Genomic DNA, 22,606 nt, shown 5'->3' on the forward strand with positions numbered 1-22,606 from the left:
TGGCATGATATGGATGAAAAATAATACTGAGATAAGGTTCAAGTAATATGACTACATTACAAATGCAGCAAAGAATATCTTCTACTCAATATCGCATTTTGAAAAGAATTTCGGTTGATATGGAATGGCATGGGATATAGAATTAGGCCAAAGGCCAAGAGCTGGGGCCTATGAGGTCATTCAGCGCTGAAACGGAAATTGGGAGTAGAAAGGTTTGAAAGGTGTAACAGGAGGAAAACCTTGCAGTTGCACTATGCAACAAATGTTAAGAGGTTGGATAGCAAGATGGAAGAAAGAATATGAATGGAGGTACAGTAAAACTTCCACATAAACTTCATTAATTTTAATTCACCATAAAATAAACAAGACTCAGATCATAAAATAAGATAAGGATCTCATTCAAATTTAACTAACATAGAGCACATTCCTCTCAATAAGACACTTCCCTTCACATCTATCAGTTTTGAAGTGTGATTTCCAAGTTCAGCTCTAATTTCTCCTATGGTACAAATTGGAGGGCTGGTATATTAAATCAGCACAACAAATCTTTCAGATATAAGTAAAAATTTAATCAAAATACTATGCATATTTTACAGTTATATACATCTAAAATACTAGACATAGCATATAGTAATATACTCCTACATGGAAATGTTCCGCAACTATACAAAGGTCCAGCTATTCACAGTATAAACAGCTATTATAAAAAGTAAGTTTATCATAATAATGCCAATGTAATACATACATCTATGGATACTTGACAGAATATTTACTTCTAAGCAAAATTAAGAATGTATATCGTCATCATCATTACCATTATCATTTTTTCATCAGGCTTTGTCTTTATGAGGTTTGATATGAAATGAGTTTTCTCACTCTCTTCTGTCCTGCAGACTCTCTGAACAACCAAAATGCTAATAAAAACATGGAATCCCTCAATACAAAAATATCCTTACAGACATCAGCTACAATCTACCTAAACTGCTGCACAAAGTCAGGTTTCTGTTATTACTAACTAGTTTAATACAAATTCAGAAAGATACTTAAATATCAAAAGTATCAATTTTGTTTTTTAAATATAAACTCTAATTTTGCCAAATTCCAATGTAACAATTGGTAACAGATTCTGAGCTCTTAAGCTTTTACCATCTAATAAGAGTACAGTACTTCTGATTGGTAATGGGCATCCAAAACTCAATTAGATGGATGGTAATTATTTGAATCACTTCCTTTATTATTCCCAGAACATTCCCTGATAGATTCACTCTATATTTACATGATCAGACTATTTATCAAGGAGTTATGACATAAATATTAGCTGTGAACTTGTTAGTATTTGCACTGAAGTACAGAGGTAAAATAGGTGAAGATAGCTAGTAACAACCTGTCTACTCACAAAAATTGACCCAATCAAGGAAAGGTTCAACGATCAATCTGTGATCATTTGAATAAGAAAAAGTGAAGACTGAAGGTGCACTGTTAGCAACACACAGTAAGAAATTGAGCTGTATGATTTTGTTAAAAAAAAAGTGTGACTGGGCACACTGACCTTACTAAGAACAGAGTCCTGCTCTGAGAATGATCATTTCCTTAAAAAGAAAAAAGAAAACAACATGATGCCTTTTGCAATCCTCCTATGAAGAATTCTGAATTGTAGAGTCAGCATGATTTCGTCTTCAAGCACCTGCAGATAACTCACCTGATACAGATGAGTGGCTCACTAAGCTTGTGCAAAGGGTTCCTCATGACATAAATAACAAAGGATGACCATCGTGCCATTTTGATAAGACTATCAGACAATCTAACTCCCTTGAGTGAGTTAATTATGAAATTCATCTAGGTTTCCAAATTTGGTGATATACAATACTTAGGGGTAAAATACCCTAAGAATGCTTATCTATATTCAGTAATGAATGAGATAGAAGCCCTCTTCTGTGCCATAAGAGAGATAAAGAAATCTGCTAAAATGGAGGTAGAGTAGTGGCAAAGAGTGGAATAAAGTCACTTCGGTTACAACTGCAGATGGCTGATTTCACTAGATACAGGTCCATGATGGTTTACCTGTGGTATCTAGAAATTCTGCTTGCTTCTGCTTGAAAAATTCTTTGTAATAGAGATCACTGGATAACCTCCAGGCACAAAAATTCTGCTAAAATCTACTGCTGTAAGGCTGACAGTGGCTCAACCAAAGTTACAAGTTCTTTGGAGAAGTTTGCCAGAAGAGGTTGTAAATCAATATACCTGATGGAGCCACACAAAGTTAATTTCAGTATTCTGGAGAACAATGCTTGGATGATCAATATGTTTAACAAAATAATGGATGGAAGGCAAACATTCAGGTTGGCCTACTGGTGAATAAGAGTATTCCTCTTCAAAAAAAATGTGAACAATCATTGTAAGTTTATGGTTCATGGCATTCACAAAGAGGTCCACTATCGGTATGAACTAAGTATTCTATGCTTGTTTGCATAAATAAGGATGCAGTAAATACTCTGAGAGAAGGTCTTACTTTTTCCTGTCATGGACATAAAAATTTCACTGTATAGTACTATATTTCCATGGCATAAGCCTTAAGACTAACACAAGTCTTTTCTCCAGTTCAATACAGCAGCCTTAAGACTAACACAAGTCTTTTCTCCAGTTCAATACAGCAGCCTATAGACAACCATGCAAGTCTCTCAGCTGCTATTTTCTAGATTCCTTAGATATGTTATCTCGGCATACTAATCTTCTTGAGCATGTACCAAGATTGGCGTGGACAGACATTGTTTTAAAAAAGTCTAAAAAACATAATATGTAAGGAGAGAGAGAGAGAGAGAGAGAGAGAGAGAGAGAGAGAGAGAGAGAGAGAGAGAGAGAGAGAGAGAGAGAGAGAGAGAGAGCTAGCTTTATTCTAATACCAGGTTCCATGTTACATAGAGTTACATACTTACAGGTGTCTCACAAGACTTTCTAGTCAATCTAAAGAGAAACATCACACGAATGTGTCAAACACTGTCTAATCTGCATGACTGACTATGGGTGGTACTATTCAAAACCTCAGCAGGCAGTTTGTTCCAGAATGAGATTACCTTCTATGTGAAGAAGTTCCTGCAGTGACTGACATGGAACAATTTTAGTTCAAGTACTGTAGTTATTAACTGAATCCAAGATCTACTGTACAGTAATCTGGTAATTATTCAAGGTAAATAATTACATGCATTCTATGGATTTACTCATACCTTTAAGTATCTAGAATGTGTGTATCAACTGACCTCTTAACCCTTTGAGATCCCAATGAAGTCATCCTATTCCCAATCCTTGAGATTCCAATGATGTCATCCACCTAAATTTTCAGTGAACTTCATGCAACTTTGACTTTTCCTTTATGCTGTTTTCCACTTTTAAACGTTATAATATGGTACACATATTCAGATTCAATATGATGCCAACACCAGCTTTATAACATGAAAACTCAATTCAAAGTGAGCAATTAAAAAGAAAAACATTTCCCCATAATTGGTCAGTGTGTGCTTTGTCACAGACAAATTTTAAGACATCCCACTTGATATCGCAGAGTTGCCAGAGACACTTTTCAAGAGAATACAGCTTGTGGCATTCTAGACTCCTTTGATATACAATGTGCCTAACTGCTGGTACTAGTTTGGTTGTTCTTCTCTAAATGGATTCTAATCCTTTTATGTCTTCCTGAGTTACGCACTCAGAACTGGACAGGGCACTCCAATTGAGGCCTAGCTTTGCTTAAGAAGGATGTAGTCACTAGTAATAAAGACTCCTAACTCTTTCTCTTGATGACAACTCTATCTCCTAGTTTTTCCAAGTGGAAAAAATCAGCTATTTTACTGACCACTCCATTTTTTCCAAGTATTCTTGTGAATGTCTGTAATACCACCACCCCTTACTTTTATCATTATTCTTTCATGTGGCACCTTGGCAAATGCTTTCTGGAAATCCAGAGAGGACATACCTATGGCTTATGGAATATCTGTTGCTTTGATTTTATTGCATAGACACTACAGGTGTCCAAGAAGTCTAAAAGATTAGTCAAGCATAATCTTCCATTGCAAACTTCATGCCAGCTGTCTTAAATTAGACTGTGTAATTCTAAATGTCTCATTACATTGTCTCCTATGATAGATTCTAATATCTTCGACAAGATTTGAAATCTTGCCAGAAACCTATGGAGTCCTACTGTAGTTCCTCCCTGGCATACTGAATCCATCTGGGAAACTGCATAACATCAATAACAGTGCAGCCACCTTTACCTGCCTCTATCCCAATGCAGAAGAGGGAACCCTTGTTAAATACAAACCTTCTTAGAGGTCCAATGTGCTGACTCCCCAAAACTGCAAAGCCATCCCAAAAACCTCAGCATTCATTAACCTGGTCTTTGATCTCCATTCTGAAGAACCAAGTACTTCTGAGGAAGAGGGGCAGTCCTACAGGTTCAGCAAAACACTTCCTCTGAATCTCCAAGAGCCATGTGATCTCTGCTGGACCATGGTAAATCAAACGGCACCTTAAATTTAGTCTTGCTAAGGTATATTTGAGATTATTCACACACCAAATTCATGCACATATTTCTGTAAATATTCTGACAGACTTGGGGTCTCTCCTAAATTTATGACCAAGTACTTATAGCTGTAGCATTCCAGTGGCCTACTCCTTGCTGTTGTCCTAATGATGATGTGCCTTCCCAACCTAACCCAAGGATGGACTGGAAAGCATGCAACTTTCTCTCCTTATTCATGTTTGCTAACTGGTTCCTTCTTAGCCACTTCTCACATCTCATGCCAAGCCTCATACATATATCACTAAGCACAGTTTCTCTCTGCATCACTGTCACATATCCATACCTTTGTTTTTGGAGACAGAAGAGAAATGAGATAGATCAAAATATCTCTGTAGGACTCTACCAACACCATTGTCTTGATTACCTACAGTCATAAAAAAAATATATTCTTCTGGGCACCCAACACACTGACTTTATTTTGCCATTATCTTTCAATCTTCCCAATATGTCCTGCAACTTCTTGTAAGCATCTCTACATGTTCTGGCTACCATGCACAATACAGACTCAATGATGACCTTCCTCTTTCAGGGAACACTGTGACCGGCATTCTCTTACTCTTGTCATAGCTGGCTGATTGTTTGATGTCTAAATTGGCCTTCTCCTAAATTGTCAGACTGCTAGGAATTATCTACTCTCTCATCTCTGCTTAGTTGTGATAAATGTTATCTGGGTCTGGTCTCAAGCTGACCATAGTGGTGGCCAAAACATCAATTTATACTGCAGTTAGTGCCCTTCTCTCTTTTTCTCTTGGGGCTGGTACCTAGATGGTTGTTCCTTCTTGAGCTAATAGCATCACTGCCTCTTCCTTTCTAGGTCTTTAGATCTTTCTTTTCTCTGCTCCTCTCTCACTAAAGTCAGAGAACAATACTAAGGTTACGCACCTTTCCCTTTGGTGATTGTGGATGTTACTGTCACTGGACAAGACCACCCCAATAAGAAACAGTATCACCTTCACATTCCACTGGTCCAGAAAGTAATCAACATCTTATGAAAGCTCAGTCAAGTAACTAATCTGTATACAGTAACTTGAACATACAGAGGGTTGATGATAATGATGATCATCAACTTGACTGTTTTTTTACATCAGATTTCCCTTTAGGGGACTAAACACAAATGACATGATGCCTTCTATCAATTCCAAGCATCATACATAAATCCCTAGATTACAATAATTGAGATTAGAATCATTTGCCATGACCTCAGGCAATATATGACTATGATGAAAATAATAAACATGAAAAACACATTTCCACCAGCAGGACGTTAACTTACTGATCAAACATTGAACATTTAATTAGAAAAATCAAGACATCTTGATAGTTTAGAAACTGCAATGCTACACAGCATCCTTCTTTTGACAGATGAGAGAAACTCAACAAGAAAATGTACAAAACAAAATTATTTAAAACATTTTAAAATTTGTCTTCACCATATTTCCTTAATCACATTGAATGTATTTATTTCTTACAGCTCCTTCTGAGAATTTTCGCTTGAATCATGTCAGTAACCCACATACAGATGATGCCTAATATAAATAACATAGGACAACACTCATACTTAGCAACAGACAGGGGTTAATAAATGCTACATGAACAAAATGTATGTCTAAAAATCCATAATAATATATACTACTGTCCATTGTTCTCCAAAGCCTTTTCAGATGATTTTTCTTTACTGCTTGATGCACTTGTTACAGACTGGGTATCACTAGTGGAAGCATCACTTGACAATGAAGAAGCCCAATCTCCTCGAAAGAAGACACATGCGCTACTTATACTAAGGTATAAAAGTTCAAACTCCTGCTGGTACTGTTGGAGACGTGAGAGTGTGAGTGACAACGTTTGCTGAAGTTTATCATCAACTCCACTTCCAGCCTGTTTCTGCTTTTCAACCTGGTAAGGCAATGAATAATTTAAAGTTAAAAATACAAAAGGCTGACTAAAAGCTACCAAAAGGAGAAAAACCAAAACTAGTTTATATGACCTTTCTGTACGAATAATTTGAAATAATTAAAATAAATGCCTGGCAATAACATACAGAAACACTGTTGAGGTCATTAACTTACCTTTTCACGTTCACTGATGTACCTTCTACGAACTCCTGACCACCAGTGAAGAGAATCAAATGCTGCATTCTGGTCAAGAACTTTCAGCAAGTAAGCTATCCCTAAAACATAACAAAAACAATACATTCATTAGTATAAATACTTTTCCAGCCTAGCTGTCCATACCATGGTCTCATTAACCCTTAAACGCTGAGCCTCTATTTACAAAAGTGTCTGCCGTATGCCGGCGGGGTTTGGGAGTTAGCGCGAAGCATAAAGAAAGTTTTTTTCAAAAAATCACAGCACGCTTAGTTTTTAAGATTAAGAGCTCATTTTTGGCTCCTTTTTTTCTCATTGCCTGAAGTTTAGTATGCAACCATCAGAAATGAAAAAAATATCATTATCATATATAAATATTGGAATATATGACAGCGCAAAAAAAATGTCATATATAATTGTATACAAATCGCGCTGTGAGCAATACGGTTAAAGCTAATGAGCTAATTTTTTTTCGTTGTATTGTACACTAAATTGTGATGATTTTGGTATATAACAAATTGTAAAACGATCAAAGCAACACAGAGAAAATATTATCACAAAATGATGCATGAATTCGTAATGCGCGGACATAAAAAAAAGTTTTTTCAAAAATTCACCATAAATCGAAATATTGTGCTACAGACTTCCAGTTTGCTGCAAAATGAAGGTAAATGATTGAATATTACTAGAAAGTAAGAGTTTTAGCTTACAATTGCATTTTTCGACCATTTCGGTGGAGTCAAAGTTGACCAAAGGTTGAAATTTTGGCACTTATCGTGATTTATATGAAAATATTTGAAAATTAATAAAAGCTACAACCATGAGTTATTTTGGTTGTATTCTACATGAAACTGCTCACATTTTCATATATAAAACTTTATGTAACAGCTAATATAAAATGGTGCAAAAATTACAACAAAGTGACTAAAGAAATTCTGAGATTTTCAGCAGAGTTAGCGCACACAGAGGTAAGGAAAAAGTTTTTTCAAAAATTCACCATAAATCAAAATATTGTGCTAGAGACTTCTCGGTTTATTGCAAAATGAAGGTAAATGATTGAATATTACTAGAATGTAAGAGTTTTAGCTTACAATTGCATTTTTCGACCATTTCGGTTGAGTCAAAGTTGACCAAAGGTTGAAATTTTGGCACTTATCATGATTTATATGAAAATATTTCAAAACTGATAAAAGCTACAATCATGAATTATTTTTTGTTATATTCTACATGAAATTGCGCACATTTTCATATATAAAACGTTATGTAACGGCTAATATAAAATGGTGCAAAAATTATGACAAAGTGACTAAAGAATTTCTGAGATTTTCAGCAGAGTGCACGCAGACATAAGGAAAAAGTTTTTTCAAAAATTCACCACAAATCGAAATATTGTGCTAGAGACTTCTCGTTTGTTGCAAAATGAAGGTAAATGATTGAATATTACTAGAATGTAAGAGTTTTAGATTACAATTGCATTTTTCGACCATTTCAGTCTAGTCAAAGTTGACCGAAGGTTGAAATTTTGGCACATCGTGATTTATATGAAAATATGTCAAAATTGATAATAGCTACAACCATGAGTTATTTTTTGTTGCATTCTAAATGAAATTTCACACATTTTCATATATAAAACTTTATGTAAAGGCTAATAGAAAACGGTGCAAAAATTATGACAATGTGACTAAAGAATTTCTGAGATTTTCAGCAGAGTTAGCTGATGCTTTCTTTTGGGATAAGAAAGAAATTCGCACATGCGCAGCTAGGTCACGCTTGTAAACAAAACAACAGCGTGATCTGTGAACTCCCAGCATCCCTCAAGGGGCGTGATTTAAAATTTTTCGCAAACGAGGCCCTATAAGTATTTTTCCGCGAAATATTTAAAAAAACTTTTTGTAGTCGACGTATTTTACGTCCACTTGGCACCCGACAGACAACTTTTGTCGACGTAAAATACGTCCAGTCGGCGTTAAAGGGCTGTACTAACAACAACAATCAAAATTTATAAAAAGCCAAATACACTCAGCTACAGTTGCCTAAATCATATACATAAACATTTCTCCTCACAATTAACTTTTTTTTTTTTTGCTAAGCAATTCACAGTCTGCTATATGAAGACTTAAACCAGTAATATTTCAAAATGAAAGCAGCATAAATAAAATTGTCAAATTGGGGCAGTAGATGAAGGGTAGACACATATGGATTAAAATGAATACTTACAGCATCTTACTTCCTAATGTATGCATAGCACTACAGATAAATATCCAATATTTCTCATTATATTTACATTGAAATATACCACAGCCTCATAAATATGTTACAATTTCTAAGTAATTTGTTGTGGGGATAATTATGGTTACAGATGAAGTCTTTTTGAGAAGACCAGCTCCTAAAATAAATATAAAAATGCCAATGGTGTAGTATACAACAAACTCTCCAGGTATTTTGATATGGATGTACCTGCCATCTCCACCACATGAGGCTTAACTGTGGTATCACTTTCAAAGATCCCTAAGGCTGGGTTACTAAATTAACAAATGGCTCACAAACAGGGACCCAAGTAATTATTACAGTATGGCTAGTGTTTGAAAGCCATTAAAACTTTTGTATCAATGAATGTAGCAAGTGCAAGTTGTCAGACAGCAGTCTCCTATCTTAAGAGCATACTGTTATACCTCCAAGGAGATATATCACAATGATTTTCTTTATCTACATCTAAAGATTTCCAATACTGCAGCTAAATGTCACAAAGATATCTCATGATGTTAGTCAATAAATCACTATAAAAAAATGGATATGTTCAAAAAAATAATCTTTTGCTAGTCTCTAGTAATTAATTTCCACGCACAACCTACTTGAGCTGGAATTCAGCAAAACTGAAATTTTGTACCTCTGGACTCAATTACAAAATGTGACAAAGTTCAATTGACTTTAAAGCTTCTAAAGCCTGCAAAACACTTCTTCCATTACTAAAAATGGGAAAATTTCCCTCCTCCATTAGTGATATTTTTTTAATTGCAGTCAGAATGCCATAGAATTTGGCTGCAAAGATAGATGATACCAAGGTTGAATACTCCAGAAATTATAAGCATTATCATATACTCCAAATTCAATGCTAGCATAGAATTTGGAGACTGATACTACTGTGTAGGTTCCATAACAATAGAATGAACTTTTTCTACTATGTTACTCTTAAAAACGTTGAAATACTGGCAAAAGACCTCTAGGTTTCCAGGTTTCCAGGAATAGGTTGCTGGTATCTGAATAGGAATTACTACATGCCTGTAAAGATTCAAACTATTCAACAAATGTTTCACTTTGAATCCATATGGTGTAAGGATTCAGAGTGAGCATATATGAACCAGTTTTCTTATCATTTGAAGTTTGAAATGTAATAGGGCTTGGGAATGTCTGTAAATTACACTAGTAACTGAGAAAATTACACAGACTATATTGGTCCAGAGGTACAGTAGATCAACTTCAACCACCACTTGTAATGGATGAGACTTATAAGCCCAATGTCTAATCTACTGTCAGCAGCAGTGCACAGAATCTAAAATCTGGGACTGGGTATGGGTAGCTGAGGTTTATACCTCACACCTCTAAGCCAGTTTAAATAAAATAAGGGCTAAAACATGAATAAATATTGAAAAAACTCAAGATACCCTATTTACACCATCTTAAATGAGAAATCATGACAACCTGAAGTTAAGAATTAAACAAATTAATCAAGTTTCATCAACATATGGAATTCTTTGACCTTAAATATAATTAATGTCTGAGTCTGGATGTAGTCAGTGAATGTGACAAAAATGAAAAACACTATTTTCCTAGCTTAAAACTTGAATCTGATTCTTGATACAGTACTACAAAAGAAAGTAGTCTTCTATAAAACATATGGAGAGAATGTAACAAGGCATAAGAGCATAAATGCAATTTGTTGCTTGAGCAAAGAGAGACATTGAGCTCACTGCCCAGCAAAACTTCATGACATTTTCTTTCCAGTATAGTATTACCTACCTTAAGAACCAATAAGCTAACAATGCCTGACTGGATAATGTCAAGTCACTTCCCAGTTCTGAGTAAAGAACTGTTAGGCATTCCATGCTTTCAAGCAATGTAATTAGCCTTTTCAAGATCAAAGGCTAATGTTGCATGACACTGCTTGGGTGGAAATGACGCATATACTTGATTCAAAAAACATATGGGAATTGAAATTCATGTATTTTCCAAAAGCCATATTGTGCAAGTGACAAAATACTTTTCTTTTCCAAAGTTCATACATGTCTGACATCTTGTCTATACTCTCACAAAGACAAGATGTCAATGCAAATGGAAATTTGTCCTTTACACATTTTAAAATGTTAAAATTGTATCATTTCCAAATTACTGGATATCTGTGGTCAAGTATCTTACTGATAAAACAGGTTTTGACGAAGGGAAACCTATTTTTGGTAAACACTGTAGGTCCTCAAAATTTTATTCTTATGGTTCCATCTGGACTCCATAAGACAGACCAACCAATACCAAAGAATCCTCTTGCACTTGGTTTTGACACAGCAATGAGTATAAAGGATTCAAGGCAAGAGGGCTTTTTCCTTTGCCTTATAGATTTGGCACCAACACATAGGAGCCATTTCCCCACTATCTGCCAAGTCTGTGAAAGAAAAATTCACAAAAAATTCCCATGCCTTTACATCAGGGAAAGCAAGTGGGTTTGAGGATTCACAGCAGCTATCATAAATAAGTTTTTTGATAGTGTAGCCACAATTCTTCCTCCAAGGAGCACACAAAAGAAATTGATAGGTGACACAATAGCCTAGCTCCAGATTAAGAAATTCCCATGACCTGAATGAAAAAATGCTCCACGATAAAGTCAAACAAGTTATTACCTACCTCCTTTTATTCAGGATACCCATCAGGATTTAACAATGAAGGATAGAAAAAACAAAAATATATATGTGTTACTCTATGTTGTTCTAAAGTGACTTACCTCCATATGACAGACTGGGATATAGAATTGTTGCAGCCCCTCCCTGGCAATACCTAAGAATTACCATGGCATCAAGAAGGGCCTTGCTTTTCACTAAGGCACCCATGGGGCTGGAACTTACATACTGCCTACCAAATTCATAGGTAAAAATATATATTGGGTAGGGAACTTTTGCAGGTCCTTCCTTATTCTGGTTTGAATCTGGTTATGAGGACTGTGAAGGATATCCCAGCATAGTCCTAACCACACAAAACACCTGTTGGGTGGAAATGGGGCTTGTTCCAGTTTATCAGGAGCCTTCTCACTGGAGTCTGTCAACTACCACTCCCACATATTGTACACACTCTAATTTGGTAGCTCCCTTGATTTAGCCAACTGTTTACATAAGCTATCTGTTAAATGCCTTCTTTTGCGAGTTCCTGGACAACTATTGAAGCTTCATTACTTCATACTTAGCCCTCAGTCCTTGACAGTTCTACTGCACAACAGAAGAGAAAATATGAGCTTATTTGCTGTAACAATCCACACAAAGTCCTCCCATCTAAATTTCTTGATTGACTATGATTTCTTGATATTTCCAATAGCTAAGGTCTTGATAAGTTAAATGTTGCATTTTACCTGACATTATCTCCTTGATTTATTTGCCATGGAAAAGGTAACCCCTGATGCAAAGCCCTAGACTGATGCTATCCCACATCTATATTCAATCGTGCATAACAATGCTTTCAAAATCCATGGGGAAACACTCCACCAGGAGAAACTGACTTACTTACTTACTGACAACTGAGCCCTATCGTCCAATGCAACAGGGGAAATGTAGGGACAAGGAGAGGCAGGAAAATTATGAAGTGTCCAAGCAGAATGCGTGGATGACCATGAATCCATTAGGTTTTGCTTGTTTGAACCTACATCTATTTTCATGTATCAGAATGCTTTGAAAATCCATTACAGTACAGTATATAAAAAAATTGACAGGGAGACAATGACTAACTTATGACTGAGGCCTATCCTCCCATGTAACAGGGGAAATGTGGGGGACAAGGAAGTGGGGAAAAATCAAGGCAGGAAAATGACCCGTGTCCAAGCAGAGTGCACGAATGACCTGGGCTCTCTGAAATAAAACCTGTTTGAGCCTGAGAGTGATCGGCTGGAAATACTTCCCATAAATCAGTGCAATATGTCAAGGCCTTATACATCAAATGACGACAGTGCATGTTACTGAGGGTACAAATTAGGTTTAAAGATCAGTGAAATTAGCTGACAGACCAATGTGAAGCCTTGGACAATACAGAGCCTTCTCAAGAACACTGGGAGAGGGAGAAAGAGAGGTACCAACACACAAGCATAGTGTGAGGAGGCAAGGCCTAGCAACCCTAGGACCTTACCCTCGTGAAGAGGGAGGTTAAAGCAAATCCAACATTTCTGCCAAGCAGTTAAGGAGGATAATCATGATCTCATTTGTATGCACTCAGTTTATATGTACAGCTATGCTCAAATATGAGGCGACATGATTCTTTTTGTATCGTCCAAAATCTCAGACTCAACGTAATGTTGTCAAGTAATCTTAAAACTTTTTTTTTTCAATTCCAATGTCATACATGTCAGTAAGTTTGTGAATTCACAAGTAGCACTATTTTCCCTAAGGTTATATAAATATGATCCCTTTTATGCATTGGTATAATTCGTAACCTGTGTGATTTGAACTGATTTTTTTTTTATTGCTTAGCTCAAAGCACGGTGTGATAAGATTAGCGGTGCCGTCAATGACAGCACGCTTAACATGCTCCTCGGGCTCGTCAACAAACTACCTCTGCAGCATTATAACTTTAGACCTAATAAGCTCAACAGTCATAACAACATTTTCAAATAAGGAATATGAATTATAATAAGTTTTCTTTGAATGGTGAAGTTTGAAGTCATGTTCAAGCTGCCTGTATGTTGCAAAATGATTTATAGGCCTAAAAAAATAATCTAAGCCTTCTGATATGTGATCTCTGTCACTACAGAATTTATCCGTAGAGATTACCTGTTCTTTGAAGAATAAATGATGATGACTTTAATTATATGGAGAGGATGACTATTAATCAAAATATCTACAGTATTAGTATTAATATTAAGGCCTATGGAACACTTGTGTTTTCACTGCTTTAAAACATATTAAAATATTATTTTCTTAAAGTCTTTCTGTTCGCTTTTGGTGTATAATTTACTCATTCATAAGGTAACTTGAAGTGCAAGAATGTGTAGATAACTTCACGCTTTCTGGATAGAAATTGTTAATACAGAGATGTGAATGCTAAGTGTAGTGTATTTATAGTAAGTAAAGTGCTCTAACACACCTAGGCCTAAGAACAAAATCTTGGCTTTAACAAAAGAATAATTGAATAGGCAAATATTTGCTAGTAAGCCATAATTTTTGAAGTGGTTAAGAAATATAACTTAAATCATTTTATTTTTATGAAAATCCAAATATTCCTCTAACAAATATAAAATAAAAATGGTTTCAAAATAATTTCACTGTCGCCACTCTTGCTTCACACACGCTCCGTTCACCCGTTAATATTGTTGGATGCATTCTACTTTTGTATTTACTTATTTACATTTTTTCAGTGTTGAGGCATAAAAACAATCAAATATATAGGACTATTTCAAATTTTATGGTTTCACTGGAAGCAATAGTAATGTCATGACAAATTTTTTCATTTTTTTATTTAACATTTGAACTGGGGTTTGAGGATGACTTTTTTTTCTGTCAAATGCATTGGCGATGCATGAAGGACAATTTTGAAAATGTTTCGTAACTGTTTTTGAGAAATTTGGCTACATGTGATATTTTCTTACAGTTTTGAAATATATGACAGATTTCACTCTTATGAAACATATTATGGCTTTACTGTATGCAATAATGGTGCTTTCGCAATGAAATAATAGATAAATATGAAGCATGTTAGGTTGCCAGTTTGTGAATTTTGAAGGAAATCCTATGCAATCATGTTTCACCACTTAAGAGCATAGTTGTACCATTCAGTCTTTTCTGAACAAGCAGCTTGGACTTAAGAAAGTGGCTGTGTAAAAGAACTTGGGTTTAAATGAAACTCAGAAAGAGAAAAGGGTTTCTTATGTTAATTTTCATAAAGAATGAGGTTTAAATGAGTGGAAAAGTATTGCTCACTGACAAATCAATCTTTCACATGAGTGCTGGCAACTCCTCTACAGTGCAGTGTGGTGAAGGAAAAATTCCAATCTTTTTGATGAATGCTTGATTCGAGTGTGATAAATTTCCAAGTAAACTGATCGTATGGGGTTGTAAGGGTTATGGTGCTGTTGGTGATTTAGTTATTTTTGAAGAGCGTGAAAGGGCAAAGAAAGAAACTGATTACACAGTACTTAATTTACATTTGGAATCATCATTTGAGAAGACTGGCTGCAACATTTTTCAACAGGACGGAGCCACATGCCATTCTTCCAAATTAATCACAGATTAGCAGATACTCGCTATCACTCACATTTGCTAATTCCCATACCCATACCCATTTCTGTTCCATACCCATACCTGTACCATACCCATACCTATACCCATAACCATACTCATACCCAAATTCATATTTGTACCATACCCATACCCATATCTATACCATACCTATACCCATATCTGTACCCATACCCACAACTGTACCATACCCATACTGATACCCATACCCATATCCATACCATACACATACCAATACCCATATCTGTACCCATACCCATATCCGTACCATACATACCCTTACCCACGGCTAAATTAACCCTACTAATAATAGCAAGCAAAAGTCTACAGGCATCAATAGCCCCATTTACCTTCCAGTGTGCAAACAAACAAACAAATGTCTCAGAGTTTTAGTATTATATGTGGACTCCCGGATTGGCGGGGGACATCTTCACAACTCCAGGATCCTTTGAAATTGTCTTCAGCTCCTGAAACATTCCTGGAGAAATGCCCATTGGATTATAATGTATTCTTGAAGTCTTAAAGACTCCAGGATCATGTGAAGCCATCTTCAGCTCCAGGAGCCTCCAGAAACACACACACACACACAGACAGACACAGAAAGGCAGCCAAGGAAATTAATATAATAGACTATAGCAAAATCCATCTAGCTTTGCAGCTAAGCCAGGCCACTTATTACGTCACGACCATTTGTTGAAGCTGATTGGTAGGCAATGGTTTCAAAAAGTTGGTTAATCTGTGGTTCTTTTCATCTTCATTTATTTTGCAATGGTTGTTTTACCGAACTAAAATACATTCTGCTGATTATCAAAAGGAAATGTTACATTATCCCCTGTGATAAAATCATAATACACATCTCCCTAAAAATGGTAAAAAAGAAACAGGAAAATATGAAGTCAGGAGTGGTCCGTGATGCTGCACTGTTGTTTCTCGTAAATGAGGTTCAACTGAATATGGAGGTGACACAGGGAATGTCTGCGTTTGAATCGGTGCACTTGAATCACTGGGCAATGATGATTACTGTCTTATATTGTCAAGTGTGTTCGCCACTCTAAACTTAAACACAAAGACTTTCTCAGAGCTATGCAGATTGGTATTTCATATTGATTTCAGGAAATTGTACTACATTTTAATAGTCATAAAATCAGTTGCATTGCAATCATTTACACATTCGGAGGGATGAAAACAATGACTACACCCTACAAAACCAGAATATGCCTACGTTTAACTTCAAGTTACAATATGATGGTCTATATGAGTCATACTCTATATAATTTGCTGAAAATTTTCTTAAGGACATTAGGTCCTTTCAAAATAACAGGATCATAAAAATGGACGTAGACCTATAATGTCCTATGTCTTTTTGTTGGTTTACGCAGCTTATGACATTTGGGATTACAGGCCTATCCCTACCTTATATTCAGACGTTTTATTGTGGTTCCTGTTGTGGTTATTCTTGTTTTTGTTGCTGCTGTTACGGTGCTTGCAGTGTCTTCGAAAAGTTTTCACATGATAACCTAACACGGCAGAATGAACATAGACATATTCATCAAATACTGGTGTAAAGAATTATCTGCCTACTCTTGTTAACTGAAATTTAGTCATTTGTTTTAATTAAAATTAATCGAGATCTTCATTAATATAGTCTACGCTAGAATATTCTCCTAACAACAAAGAGAGAGAGAGAGAGAGAATTTACTGACTCTTATGTATCCTTTTGTACAACAGGGTAATCTTCAAGAATGCCCCCAAAATCAAGTGATTCGTGGGCTACTCGCAGACTGGTTTGGATCATCTCATGTACACAACTTTTTCAGCTATCATTTAATTTTTTCTTATTTCGTTAAGTATCTTATGATGCCTTCCTACCATAGCCTTCATTTTCATAGAAATGCTACAGCAGCCTTATATTTACTCATCACAGTAACATAATTTGTTATATATATTTTCAATATATTTCATTGAGAGCAATTTGATAGTTGTGTGGAAGGCTAAGACAGTTCTATGACTGATCTGTGTGTGCTATCAGCTACGTGCACAGAAGTTTTACTTTTATTCCCTGTGGTATAAGTGGCATTAAAATTACTATGGCCATTGATAAATGTATGTGTATGTGCACTTGCTTATACGGTACGCGTACATTCCACTTTAGCCACATACATTATATATGGTAGAGTTGAAACTACTATACAGGCAGTCCCCGGTTTACGATGGGGGTTCTGTTCTTACGCCACGTCGTAAACTGAAAATCGTCGTAAACCGGAAAATCGTCGAAAATCATCAAAAATCATAAGAAAACCTTACTTTTAATGCTCTGGGTGCATTGAAAACGATGTAAACTGCATTATTATTGAGTTTTACATCAAAAAAACCTTCAAATTATGATTATTCTGCCGTTTTGGGGCCATATTTCTTCCGTCGGATCGGCATACGACGCGTCGTAACCCCTGGAACATGCGTCGTAAACCGGGAAATAATTTCTGATGAATATATTTGAAAAGCGTCGTAACCTCGGAACGTCATAAGCCGGAACCGTCGTAAACCGGGGACTGCCTGTACTGTATTAATTAAAAGCTACTCTATTTCCAACAGTTATGGGTTGAAAACTATTTGTGATAAAAAATTGACACATAGGCCTATGCCCTGTTATTGTCACAAAATATACGAAACTGACGTGTAGGTCCATGAACTATCATTGCCTCAAAATATAAGAAATTGATGTGTAGGTCTATGCCCTGTCATTGCCCCAAATTATAAGAAATTGACGTATAGGTCTATGCCCTGTCATTGCCTCAAAATATAAGAAACTGACATGTAGGTCTATGTCCTGTCAATGCCACTAAATATAAGAAACTGATGTGTAGGTCTATTCCCCATACAGTATTTGCCTCAAAATATAAGAAATTGATTGGTAGGCCTAAGCCCTGCCAATGCCTCAAAATATAAGAAATTAAAGTGTAGATCTATGCCCTGTAATTACCTCAAAATATAAGAAATTGATGTATACGTCTATGCCCTGTCAATGCCTCAAAATATAAGAAATTGACATGTAGGTCTATTCCCTGAAACTGCCTCAAAATATACGAAACTTTAGTGTATGTCTATGCCCTGTCATTATCTCAAAATATAAGAAATTGAGGTGTACATCTATGTCCTGTCATTACCTCAAAATATATGATATTGACGTGTAGGTCTATGACCTGTCTTTACCTCAAATGATCAAATAGGAAGTCTGAAAATCCCAGAATTGACCCTAGAACAAAACCTGAAATTGTGTAAGTTAGAAACAGAATCCCTGTTAAGGAATGTAATACAAGATACACTTCCATAAATAGAAAAATTGTATGTACCGGAACAAACAAGGACCAAGAGAAGAATTCCTCTAGTTGCTATTATATCAGGAGACTTGTCAGTAATATTTGGAATTCCGAACGAGATTCAACTGTTGTCTCTCCAAGGGAAAATTTCCTCAAAAGAAGAAGAAATCAAGAAAGTGAATGTGGAATTGTTAGACATCAAAACAAATACAAGAAATAGTCGTCAACTCCTAGTAGAGATTGTTTGAAAAGCAAAGAGGAAATGTTGAGGCAGATATATGATTTTAGAAAATAAAAATGCAGAGTCGTTTCCAGACCGTGAAAATAATCTTGAATATAATAACCCTAAAAATAAAAGTATAGAGAGCAGGGGATGAAATACAGGATTTTATACATAGTTCAGCATCAGTCTCTTATGGAAAAGCCTCTGCAAATTTATTACCACTGAAAAACTCTCAAGAAATTATAAATACTGCAAAACTGGAGTATGACAAGTACCCCATATTCCCCACTGATCTAGACCACTTACTCTATCCTATTCTTAAAGCTGCTTTGTCTAGCGAGGACTTACTTATTACCATTCCGGATCTACAAATATTACTTCTTCACCCCTTTTCCTACTTCTGTGTTGCACATCATACTTTAATTTTGGATACTGAACACAGAACCTCTCATTCAGGAATACATTCAAATTCATATTAAAGACGTAAAAGAACTTACAAAAATGCATTAAAGACATTTGTGATGCAAATCAAATACAGTAAACATAATACACAAGCCAAAAACATCTTGCTTATACACCCTTATACATAATCAGCATATCCAATCATGCCGATTTAAGGAAGTGCAGATCCAAGAAGTCAAAATCACAAATAGGCAAGACTTCATTTATATATTTAATCCTGACAGAAAATCCTTTAGAATTAAATGTGAAAGTACCACATACTCCAACAACCGTAATTTGAAAATTCATTGAAGGTGCAAAATCAGTCACAGAGGATATCTTTGTAACAGAAATAAAAATGAAAATTAAAGAGCACTGTTTCAAGATAAACAATAAATCAAAGATTCCCAAACTGTTTATACAGTCAGTAGAAGAAAAGAAGCAATATACCAAGTTTCTGATTACTGTATCACCTTGTTATTGTCTCCAATAGTTATTACTGTAGTCTTCATCATGATTTGTTATCAGAAGAAGCAATCATGATTTGTTATCAGAAGAAGCAAGTAGAAACTGAAGGAGAGAAGGTCCCAAACTGATCAAAATCATGTAAGCCATTTTTTTCCCATTCTGAGAAAATATGCTTCAAAGATTTTTATATCAATTAGACCCTCTAATTAACTCATCTTTTGGGGAAACTTGGTTGGAAAATGCAACAAAGCAGACAGCTAAAATTTTGATATGTTATAAAGCATCAAAAACTGACACACTTTGGCTGGAAAACTCAAAAACTTAAAAAAAATGGGATACGGCAGTTCATTATAACAGGGACAAATTGATTACAACTTGTAGACAGGGCTGAGGATTTAGTAAAGTTGATGTAACTTAGATAGTTGACTTTGCTGAAATGTTTTAAGAACTAAGATTTTGCATCTGAGTTCTGCTAAGATATTAACTGGGGTTGCTTATTAATTTGTATTTATGTTTGCTCAAATACTGTTAGTAACTCACTCACCTTTTCATTTTGTTTCAAGTTTTTTGCACTTTCATCTTGAGTTTGTATTTGCTTTCACATTTGAAGTTTGATTTGTGAACTTTGTCAGTTTGATGATTTATACCTTATAAGTGTATTGGTAAGAGTCCTCACTGTTAGCTTTGCTTGAGTTCAGTTTAGTTAGACGCTGTTGGGGTCAGCTAGGTAACCTGGCCAAGACTGTTACAGAGAGGCTATTACAGAAACTATTATTGAGACTATCACAAATAGTGAAACCATGTTGTCTTATGACTAAGAGTCAGAACCTTCGAGAGAAGGGAGATTAGTACAGTTGATCAAATGCCAAGACAAAAGTTAAAAACTGTTCCGTGGTTGTTGGTTATAAGCAAGCTCAGCAGTTTAGCATACAAAGGGAAAGGTGAGCGGTCAAAGATGACCGTTTGATAGTGCATGATGTGGACTTGATGGTGAAAGAAGGAGAATGGTGAATAGCAAATGATGATCATGAAAAATAGTGAATGGTGAAGCTTATAAACGATGGTGAACAGTGATGTAGTGGAGATGTCATGGTAACTATGACATGGTAATCAGGAAATGACACTTCTGCTCAAAAACTCTATAAAAGGAGGAAGAAAGAAGAGTAAAGGCAGTTACAGCAACAGCTGTATAATGGTGTGAAGGGTGTGTTAAGGTGAGTAAATAACTGACTCATCTCTCAGCATAGACTTAGAAATTTTCACACTAGTCTCTCTCGACTGATGTAACAATTGAGTCTGTTTTTTCAGCAAAGTTTTGGACTTAGTTTATTTTAGTCTTGGACCCAGTTGACTCCAATAAAGCAGCTTATCCACAGAAAGTGGAAACTATATATATTCTAAGGGACAATAAAATAAAACTTACTATATCCAGCTGATTAACCTTGAAGAATATAACCATCATTTGATTCAAGATAAATTTGATTCTTGTCTCCTTGGTATAGAGGGATATGACCAAGGAGATACTGATGACGTAATACTACATATTTTGATATCTGTTGGAATATTTTCCCAAAGGTTTTTCATTTTCTGACCCACAAGAGGATATACAACGGGGTTTGAACCCGATAGGAAATGAAAACCCTATTTCTGGGCTCGTCCTGTGTCACCCAGTGAAATGATCCATTAGCACTCATTTCTAGGTATAAATATTGCTAAATATACCAGAGAAAAAGCTATCCATAATGCCAGGGTTACGACCCCTGGATCGAACACCATTAGATGGTGTCGGTATGCACAAGGGGTGAATGGTTGCCACTACCACAGATCTTCGTCCTACAGATTTCTCCATTCTCAAAACCCCGAAAAGGGAGGAGCCGTTCCAAAGCCTTACCCTCCGCACCTAGCCAACCACCACCCTGGCCGCCATATTCATTCAAATTTAGCACGCCTTTCAGGATACACCGTATTTTTCTTTGGTGTTGTTATTCGGTTTTTTCTACTTACATCATGTCATCCCACCAGGAATTTCCACCATCTAAGTTGAGTACCATTTCCCTTTGGGTTTTTTATTACAGAGGCATTATATTTTGACTGTTCGTATATTGTTTACCAAAGTAAATAGTTCTACGCAGCCGGGCGAGGGCTGTGTCTGCCTCTGCCATGCTTGACCCTCAGTCTTCGGATTTGATTAGCAGAATATTTCTGCTAGTTTTTACCCATACTCCATTTCAGTTTGGAGCCTTATTTGGAGAATTTACCATTTCGCTGGTAGGAGGTAAGGGAGCCCGTATCACAACTGATCTAGGCTAGGGATGGAGGTACACCCCTCCCTTTTTTCTGATCATAGTTTTCCCCCTTTTTTCACTGGTTTCCTTCCTCCATCAGCGAATTGGTGCCTTCTCGATGGTGGTATTATTATTATCATGATCATAGCTGATGTGTACAAGGATGGATGACATGTCTATTCTTGGATTAGTTTATGTGTGTGATTCGGCGTCAGAGGTGGCCATTTTGGGTGTCCCCGCTTCCCAATAACGGATGTTGTTTGGCCCTCTCTGCCGCTGAGTCATTTATGTATTTATAAGTATATAATTTTTAGACATCCTAAAAACACATCGAATGGTTAATTTTTATTATGTTAGTGCTCTTGACAACAGGTAGTTTTATTCGATTTGGTATATTCTAGCCTAGCCTACTCGACCGAGCCATAATTCGGTTTTGGAGGGTTAGGCTAGACAGGATAGGCGCTTTTACACGATGCTCAGACTACCTAGCTCACCTGACCTGGCCGTTTTGAGGTTTTGGAGGGAGATGTTAGGTTTGTGGGGAGTTCCTCGTTCACTCTTGGCCCACCTGACCAGGCCATTAGGTTTTGGGAGGTGAGGTTAGGCTAGTGAGAGATGCTCTTCACCCTTAGCCCACCTGGCCAGGCCGTTAGGTTTTGGAGGGTGAGGTTAGAATAGTGAAGGGTCTCCTCAATTCATAGTCTACCACCTGACCAGGCTGTCGGTTTTGGAGGG

At 36.2% G+C, this 22,606-nt stretch overlaps 1 protein-coding gene across 2 annotated transcripts in view; it reads right to left on the minus strand.

Annotated features, from left to right (window-relative positions):
* Positions 1-328: 328 nt before the first annotated feature.
* SWIP (strumpellin and WASH-interacting protein) overlaps positions 329-22,606 on the minus strand; it is a 944,327-nt gene continuing 922,049 nt past the window's right edge. For both annotated transcript variants that reach the window (XM_067099922.1, XM_067099923.1), the window contains 2 exons: positions 6,640-6,740; positions 329-6,466 (listed from right to left, as the gene is read on the minus strand). In XM_067099922.1, coding sequence (XP_066956023.1) covers positions 6,203-6,466; positions 6,640-6,740 — 365 coding nt within the window. In that variant the 3' untranslated portion in view covers positions 329-6,202. The remainder of the gene's footprint in view (positions 6,467-6,639; positions 6,741-22,606) is intronic.

The sequence above is a fragment of the Macrobrachium rosenbergii genome, chromosome 56 (assembly GCF_040412425.1).
Source record: "Macrobrachium rosenbergii isolate ZJJX-2024 chromosome 56, ASM4041242v1, whole genome shotgun sequence".
NCBI classification, from domain to species: domain Eukaryota; kingdom Metazoa; phylum Arthropoda; class Malacostraca; order Decapoda; family Palaemonidae; genus Macrobrachium; species Macrobrachium rosenbergii.